Genomic DNA, 9,197 nt, shown 5'->3' on the forward strand with positions numbered 1-9,197 from the left:
GCCCTAAATTCTCCGCTATTTTTTCCTGCTTCACCATGACCCGATTCAAGATACTATATTATGCATCACATCACGTGGTGGGCTTTCCCCGTTCGCGCAAGGCATTGTGGGATACAAATTTGAAACAGGAGAGAAAAATGGAGGATGTGAGTGTGTGAATGAAACGTGAAAGAGCGACTACAGTAACGGAAAGAAAGCAAGAAGAAAAGACGTTATGTTCTATACGAAGGAAAGGAAACGCAGGACCAAACTAATAAATATGGGCGCTCAGCAAGCACCTCGGTGTGATCAGCTGTTCGTTTAGCGACAGAATGATGGAACGGTCAGTGCACGCTCAAAGGGAAACCTGCGCGCACACACACGGACTTCCTCTGTCTGCTTGACTGCGCGAAGCGAGCGATTTCATGCACATTATTTGCTTTAATCCCCTCAAATTAAATAACTTCCCAGCCACAGAATGGCAGAATGGCCTGATATTTTGTGAGATATTACAGAAGTAAATATATATATATATATATATATATATATATATATATATATATATATATATATATATATATATATATATATATATATATCACAATGACCACATTTCAGAGGGAACTAAATTTCACCGATTTTATGAAATCGAAAGGCCGTCTAGCTTTAAATTTGGAAATACGAGTAAATAATATGTTGGATCGGTCTTTCCTCCTCCTCCTCCTCCTCCTCCTCCTAATTCGGTCACCTGGTCTGCAGAATGAGGTGATATATGTCAACTGGGGACGCTGTGTTTTTGTGTGGAAGGAGTGAGGAGCGAAACAGATTGTTGACCACCAAGTTATTGAATTTAAAGTTAATTTTGTTTTATTTTTGCTTGAAAAGCCACAGAGAATTTTTGTGTCTATGTAAATAAATCCTGATCATTTTTTGAACCTGGAAGAATTTCCTCCGCGAGTGCCATTTTTTTTTAATGGTTAATGAATTGCGAACCTCCTCCTCAAAGGCTATAAAATAAGGAACTTTGTGAGTGAAGAGTAGCTTCGACATTGAGAGTGTGCATGTCAACATATCGATGATTGATTATTTTCCTGTATCAGATGTTTTATTCCTCTCATACCACAGCAATTTGCCAACAATTACAATTCTTTCCTTCGTAACAAATGAACTTTTTCATCATACTTTTTATCCATTTCTAACTACCTCCCAGATAGAATTATCGAGTCGTTCCCAGTGTCACCAGCGTCTCGTTTTTGTCTCTAAAAACAGCTTATGTTGCTCAGGAACTCCAAAAAAAAATGTAAACTCTTCTGTTCTGAATATTGGAAAAATTAAAGTTACAGTTTTTACCTCTGACACTGGAGACTCCTTCCCTCAATGTTAAATAAATCTTCCCTTCACTATATCAGTGATTATGGACATTTTTGAATCTGTTTAGACAAGTTCCTGTGAATGACCTGTTACTATAGAAACGACGTTGTATTAAAACACGCTTGTGAATATAAACCTGTGATTCAGTTAATCAACACATTCTGACCAGTGCAGTATAAACTCATTATTATAATTACACTGAGTCCGAAAGCCTGAATATTACCCTGCGTAGGACACTTACACAAAGACTATGGAGCCCAATTGGGCAGTCACGGTCTTCCCCTGTCTCCCTGATGGACATAGTGCACTACAAAGTCTCTAAGAGCGTCTAATACTATAATAAACCCCATCTAATGCACTGATGGATCCATTTCGGACTGAGCCGAGAGGTCTGAACTGAACTGATCTCAGCACTCACAAGACTTCGACTATCATAACGCATAACAACACGCTATGATCCAACTGTTCATAAGGTCATAATACACACATTAATCACGCTAAACCCCACCCACAAGCAACATGGAGTGTGCAGTGAGTAAACATGAATATTAACCGAATGCCAAAAATACCATGATGACAAACAACCTGATGCAAACGTACACACAGAGTAGAGCTGTTCCACTGAAATCCCACAATGCAATGCGCGTTTGAGTTTCAGTATAAAAAAACAGGGAAGAAAAGACAAAATGTCAAAAGGAGCAAAATCTCTACATTCATTACCAGAATGTCGAGGGCGTAGGAGCTCATCTGGCCTGCCATCAAAACCACGACGACGACCAAAACGTCAAACAGAACTGAAATGTGACAATGCGAGAGAGGACCAACCTCCACGACAAACTGTTCGCAACAGGAACATCAACAAAGGACGAAATTTTGTTCCCCGACGGAAGATCGACCCAAAACATCGATCAGAACTGAAATCGGATGAAATGAGAGAGGAGATACAATTCTAGTGAGAGGCCTGGAAAATTAGTTAATTTGGCCTAATTAGAAACTCGTTAGCAAAAAATCTGACAAAACAACGATCAAGTTTTGTATGGAGTGATGAGTTCTTTTAAACAAAACAATCGGTGGAGAATCCGTGGAGAACTGACAGAGGAGATACGATTTAACTGAATTGTGAACGATGGATGCCACGCCATGGCAACCGGCCTTATAGACAGACGAGCTAAAAAAATAGACAAAGAAAGAAAGAAAGTTAAAGCCAATTTATGCTGACAACGCAGTCCTCGCAGACGGTGTCGCAGATAGCGTCTGCGTAGCCCCCCCACCTTCGCAGACGCTCTGCGCGCACCTCCAAAAATTGTGACCACCGCAGAAGCCTCGCAGACAGCGTCGCAGACAAGAGGCCTCTGATTGGTCCACTCTACATCCGCTGTACACGCACTTCCGCTTCCCTACTTTCCCGGTTTGGTTTGTTTTCATGACCGCCATTTTTAAAAACACGAGCAAAGATGGAGCAGCACGAAGAGCGGTTGATCGAGGAAGTGAGGAAGTACGGACATCTATACGACTCCAGTTCTAGTCATTATAAGTAACCGGAGGATAAACACTCCACTAACCGCACCCACCAACTACTCCTAGCCATTTCGCGACTTCGCGCCCCCTTGCGTTGTAGCGGTGAATAACATCGCGCACGCCTATTACTCCCCGCTCAACGATAAATTACAACTGTCTGCGAAAAGCTATCTGCGAAAGCCTTGTCGCAAGAGCATGCAGAGGCCCTTATAGTGCAGTATGTTTTCATGTCAAAGCTTCGAACAGCTAAAATATGTGCCTTATTTAAATGACTCTATGCAAATAAGCCAACACTAATTGACAACTATTAGCACTTAGCTTTTAAATCTTTAAAGAAAAAAAAAACAGTGCTGATTTAAAAAAAAAAAAGATTGTTATTCAGGGCGGCATGGTGGTGTAGTGGTTAGCGCTGTCGCCTCACAGCGAGAAGGTCCGGGTTCGAGCCCCGTGGCCGGCGAGGGCCTTTCTGTGCGGAGTTTGCATGTTCTCCCCGTGTCCGCGTGGGTTTCCTCCGGGTGCTCCGGTTTCCCCCACAGTCCAAAGACATGCAGGTTAGGTTAACTGGTGACTCTAAATTGAGCGTAGGTGTGAATGTGAGTGTGAATGGTTGTCTGTGTCTATGTGTCAGCCCTGTGATGACCTGGCGACTTGTCCAGGGTGTACCCCGCCTTTCGCCCGTAGTCAGCTGGGATAGGCTCCAGCTCGCCTGCGACCCTGTAGAACAGGATAAAGCGGCTACAGGAGATGAGATGAGATTGTTATTCATTCTTGTACAAATCGCTGGAAAGAAATTTCTGTTTTTTCTTCTGTACAAAGTTAAGATTTACGGTGAAATGTGTTTTAATGTCACTCATCCTTCCTTTTAGACACTAAACATTAATTTAAAGTCACAGTAAGTGACTTTATAGTGAATGACAGTTATAGTGAAATTGCATGTAATGTGCAGGAATAAGAGAAAATTGTATGCACACTTACCATGTTGACTTCAGACACCATGTCTATACTCGCCACATCGATGGTCATCCCGACTGCCACCGGCGCGCCTTCAAACATACACAGTGACAAAAATAAATACAACTGATTTTCCAAAAATGACAAGAAAACAGGTTTCATGTTAAAGCTGTGTGGAATTTGGACCCCTAAGGGTTCTTTGTTTTAACCCTTAACGGTTCTGAATTGAATGCTGCAACCAGCCTTCCAAACAGGGATTCAAACAGAACCATTTAAGAAGATAAGAACCATCAACTAACCCTTGAGAAACCTCAAAATGAACAGCAGGAGTATAAACCACAATGCTTGGCCCCCTAAGGTTTGCTTAGGCTTTAAAGGTTCTACGTTGAACCCTGCAACACATTATTTCCCTTTCTAAGAGTTGAACCATTAGAAGAAGTCAAGAATTTCAAACTGCCCAAAGAACCCTTGAGGAACCTAAGAGTGCATAGCAGGACTACAGACTACAGTGCTTGGACCTTTAACACTTTCTGTTTGAAGGTTCTGTGTTAAACATGACAATGTGTTTCCTGTTCTAGAATTAAAGTCATTTTAAGAAGATAAGAAACAAACTATCCAAAGAACCTTTGAGGAGTTTATAGCAGGAGTATCCATTCTAGTGTTTGGACCCCTAATGGTTCTATGGTTTAATTATTAAAAGTTCTATGTTGAACCCAACAATAGTAGAACCATTCTTTTGAGAATTGAACCTCTTGAGGCAGCTAAAAATCCTAAACTATCTAAAGAACTTTTTGAGGAACCAGTGAGTAGATAACAGGAGTATACAGAACTATGCTTGCTAATGGTTCTTTGGTTTGACCACTGAAAGTTCTATGTTGAACCCAACAATAAACAGAGTAGAACCATTTGAGGCAGCTAAAATCCTAAATTCTAAACTATCTAAAGAACTTTTTGAGGAACCATTGAGTAGATAACAGGAGTATACATTACAGTGCTTGGTCCCCTAATGGTTGTTTGGTTTAACTATTAAAAGTTCTCTATTGAACCCAACAATAAAGTGAGTAGAACTATTCTTTTAAGAGTAGAACCATTTGAGGCAGCTAAAATCCTAAACTATCAACAGAACATTTTGAGGAACCTATGAGTAGATAACAGGAGTATACAGTATAGTGTTTGGTCCTTTAATGATTCGTTGGTTTAACTATTAAAAGTTCGATATTAAACCAAACAATGAAGAGAGCAGAACCATTACTTTAAGAATTGAAGCATTTGAGGCAGCTAAAACCCTAAACTATCAAAAGAACTTTTTGAGGAACCTATGAGTAGATGATGGGAGTATACAGAACTATCCTTAGTCCCCTAATGGTTCTATGGTTTAACTATTAAAAGTTCTATATTGAACCGGACAATAAAGTGAGTAGAACTTTTCTTTTTAGAATTGAGCAATTTGAGGCAGCTAAAAATCCTAAACTATCTAAAGAACTTTTTGAGGAACCTATGAATAAATACCAGGAGTATAGATTCTAGTGTTTGAACCCCTAAAGGTTCTTTGGTTTAACTATTAAAAGTTCTATATTGAACCCAACAATAAAGAGAGTAGAACCATTACTTTTAGAATTGAACCATTTGAGGCAGCTAAAATCCTAAACTATCAAAAGAACTTTTTGAGGAACCTACTGGTATGAGTAGATAAGAGTATACAGTACAGTGCTTGGTCCCCAAATGGTTCTATGGTTTCACTATTAAAAGTTCTATGTTGAACCCAACAATAAAGAGAGTAGAACCGTTCTTTTAAGACTTTTGAGGCAGCTAAAATTTTTAAACTATCTAAAGAACTATTTGAGAAACCTATGGCTACTGTGCTTGGACCCCTAATGGTTCTTAATGGTTATACATTGGATCCTACAACAAAGTCTTGAAGTTGGTTCCTTTCTAAACGTAGAACTATTTGAATATGCTAAGAATCCCAAACTATCCAAATAACCCTTGAGCCTAAAGAACCGAAGTGTGTCTGAGATCTGTCCAACCACAGAGTCTCGTAAGATGTATAAAAGGACAGGAAGGTTATCATAAAGCTGAAATAAGACATGACCATTAGGGCTGAAACATCCCTGAGCACCACTGGAATATCTCTCTCATTTGCTCTGTCTGATTTTAAAGAATACATCAACAACCAACATGGTGACAGGAGAGGAAGCAACGTTATCGTTTATCTTCTGGAACCTTCATAATCTTCAGCACAGACGTTATATCAGGTCATTAAATCAAAGACATGAAACCAAAGAGTTCTGGTTCTTGCGCTGATCCGATGTAACAATACACTACAGTGCACCCGCTGTGAACTTTGGTATCGCACCATGTTAATTTCTAACGATGTGTACAAGCGATCCTACAGATGGATCCATGCAGGATAACTACAACATGGCAGCCATCTTGTGTACACTTATGCAGAGTTAAAAACAAAATGTACAGAATTATTGGGGTAGGATTAGAGGCGGGGTTTGTACTTGATCAATTATGTCATTCAAACCAAACAGAATGAAAGCGAATCACGTCGCGTGGATCAGTTTGTCTATATTGCTCAAGATGTCATGTTGGTCCAGACTTCCATCCTGAATCAGCAGAGGAGATGAACGTTTTATGATGAATCATGAATACAACACTTTAGAGAAGTTTGTGAAGGTTAATCAAGTCTGGATTTGTTTATCAGAGCTTAAATAAGTAGTATAGGTTTTGATTCGACATCAGGAATATGTTTTTCTACAGAGAAAGTGCACTAAACTGCATTCCTTGTGACTGAAGGGTGAACAGAGTGCAACTTTAAGCTTTACTCCACCTTTTATACAAATTAAAGGTGTTAAAAATTACAATGAGAAGGACAGGACAAGCAAAGGTACGCTCTTCTCAGTCTAATTTACCTCCAAAGTCAGGGCGGAGACGGATGTCGTATCCCTTCAGGAGCTTGTCCACGGTCTCTTTCACGAAAGACATGTTGCCTGGTTCATTAGCGCTGGAAAGAAACAGCAAAGAAAAACAAACATGGTGTATCGACACACTGGGGACTAAAGGATACTTGTCTCTGAGTGGTATCTTCAATGTGTATCTATTACCTTAGAAAGAAAAGTAAAGGCATATACAGTCTTGTGCAAAAGTATTAACCCCCCCCCCATTTTTTTCCATACACACTATCAGTTTCTATTTTATGACTTCTACATTCATTATCAAGTCAAAATATTACAAAAACATTTTAGAGTTCCAAATGTTCATTTATTTTTCCAGCACAAAATTAAATGTTGCAGAAAAAACAAGACCGTCAATGATGCCGTAGCTTACTCCGGCCCCATCTAGTCTAGAAGGAACGATCTAAAGTGGGCCACCTTCCTTGCGCAATAAATGTCGCAAGCTATATATAGAAGCTCTATCCACCCTAGGAATCCCAACTTATTTGCCAGAAAGAATCCAAAACAGCAAGGAATTGACCATGATTTTTGTTGAACCGCTGTTGAACTGCTCATTAAGGCTTAATTAGTCCATAACGTCATTAATAACGTCCATAACGTCATTAACATCATTAATGAAGCAAATCTGGGTAGACGTTATATGCACCCTAGGTACCCCTACCTTCATGCCAGAAAGAATCAAGAATCAACATCGGTGAAGAATTGAAGGAGAAAAAGCGATTTGTGTGGAAACTGTTTGTTAGGGATTGATTGATTGATTACTCCATATCTTCATTATTAATTGCAATTATACAAATTTGGGTAGAAGCTACAGTATATGCAGCCCAAGCAGACCTACCTTCCTGCCAAAAAGAATAAAAATCGGTGAAGAATTGAGAGAGAAGAAGCGATTTTCGTGAAATGTGGACGACGCCGGACGGACAGATGACGAACACATGATGGTGTAAACTCATTAGATTAGATTAGATTAGATTCAACTTTGTCATTGCACATGTCACAGGTACAAGGCAACGAAATGCAGATTGCATCTAACCAAAAGTGCATGGCAATAAATAATATAAGTGTAATATCTCATCTCATTATCTCTAGCCGCTTTATCCTTCTACAGGGTCGCAGGCAAGCTGGAGCCTATCCCAGCTGACTATGGGCGAAAGGCGGGGTACACCCTGGACAAGTCGCCAGGTCATCGCAGGGCTGACACATAGACACAGACAACCATTCACACTCACATTCACACCTACGCTCAATTTAGAGTCACCAGTTAACCTAACCTGCATGTCTTTGGACTGTGGGGGAAACCGGAGCACCCGGAGGAAACCCACGCGGACACGGGGAGAACATGCAAACTCCACACAGAAAGGCCCTCGCCGGCCCCGGGGCTCGAACCCAGGACCTTCTTGCTGTGAGGCGACAGCGCTAACCACTACACCACCGTGCCGCCCATAAGTGTAATATACAAATATAAAATGTACAGGACTTACAGGGTATGGAATGGTATAATGATATGATAGATATTTACAGTATGTACAAATGTGCAAGATGAATGAACTATAGTGCAATGGTATGATATAAATATTTGCAGTATATACAAAAACACAAAACATGGTATGAATAAATCACCTGTTGGATGGATGAGCTAATAATGTTTGTACCTGAGCAGCGTATTCCATAAGAGAGCACTTTTCAGATTAAGAACGAAAACATAATGAAGGCTGCTGGGTTTGGGTGTAAAATGAAGAAGTGAGTGTGACAGTCAAAGTGTCCAGAAGAACTGTGGCTGGTTCTGTAAGATGCTCAGTAAAACCTACAGATCATTTCCACATAAAACTGCACTCACTGGAACTGAGACGGAGATTTTATTTTATTTTTTAAGCAAAGGGTCAACTCGTCTCACACCAAACATTGACTTTGTTGTGTTGATTTATTATGGCTTACTGATTATATGCTGAAACATTTAATTTCATTATTTTTTAAAGCCATTTTTGGTCTAGAATCCAGTATATCCACATTCCCAGCTGAAAGGAAGGTGCAAAAGATACAAATACAAGGAAGGATCCAGTTTATAGGCTTTTATTGCTGAATATAGACAAAGTTTACTCACTCCCTCACCTCTGAGCGCAGCACATGAGTGCCACAAGGAGCGGCACGGAAACGATCCCGAACAGCTTTCTCTTCCCAATCCCAAACATTCCCAACATCCCCAGCATCCCTGTCGGAAGTGAGTCTCAGTGTCCTACAGGTCTCGGCGCTCCATCAGACGCTGTTGGAGCTGAGGAGGTGTCCTGGCCGGGTGGGCAGCCCTGTGTGTGCGCTCAGGGTGTCAGCAAAGTTCCGGCTTCTGGCGGCTGCGCTGCGCTGCGCTGCGTTATTTGGAGACGCGCGCGTAAAAATCTCTCACACATTCTGTTTTTTTAAATC

The 9,197-nt window shown here is 40.6% G+C and overlaps 1 protein-coding gene across 4 annotated transcripts in view; it reads right to left on the reverse strand.

Moving 5' to 3' along the window:
* Positions 1-8,986, reverse strand: part of gabrb3 (gamma-aminobutyric acid type A receptor subunit beta3) — a 160,695-nt gene extending 151,709 nt beyond the window's left edge. For 3 of the 4 annotated variants that reach the window (XM_060920177.1, XM_060920175.1, XM_060920176.1), the window contains exons 1-3: positions 8,889-8,968; positions 6,738-6,829; positions 3,844-3,911 (exon numbers count right to left, since the gene is read on the reverse strand). In XM_060920177.1, the coding sequence (XP_060776160.1) occupies positions 3,844-3,911; positions 6,738-6,829; positions 8,889-8,968 (240 nt within the window). Of the gene's footprint in view, positions 1-3,843; positions 3,912-6,737; positions 6,830-8,888 lie in introns of all 4 variants that reach the window. The other variant, XM_060920174.1, reaches the window with a different exon arrangement.
* Between the last annotated feature and the right edge of the window lie 211 nt (positions 8,987-9,197).

Source organism: Neoarius graeffei, chromosome 4, assembly GCF_027579695.1.
Source record: "Neoarius graeffei isolate fNeoGra1 chromosome 4, fNeoGra1.pri, whole genome shotgun sequence".
Taxonomy (NCBI): Eukaryota; Metazoa; Chordata; class Actinopteri; order Siluriformes; family Ariidae; genus Neoarius; species Neoarius graeffei.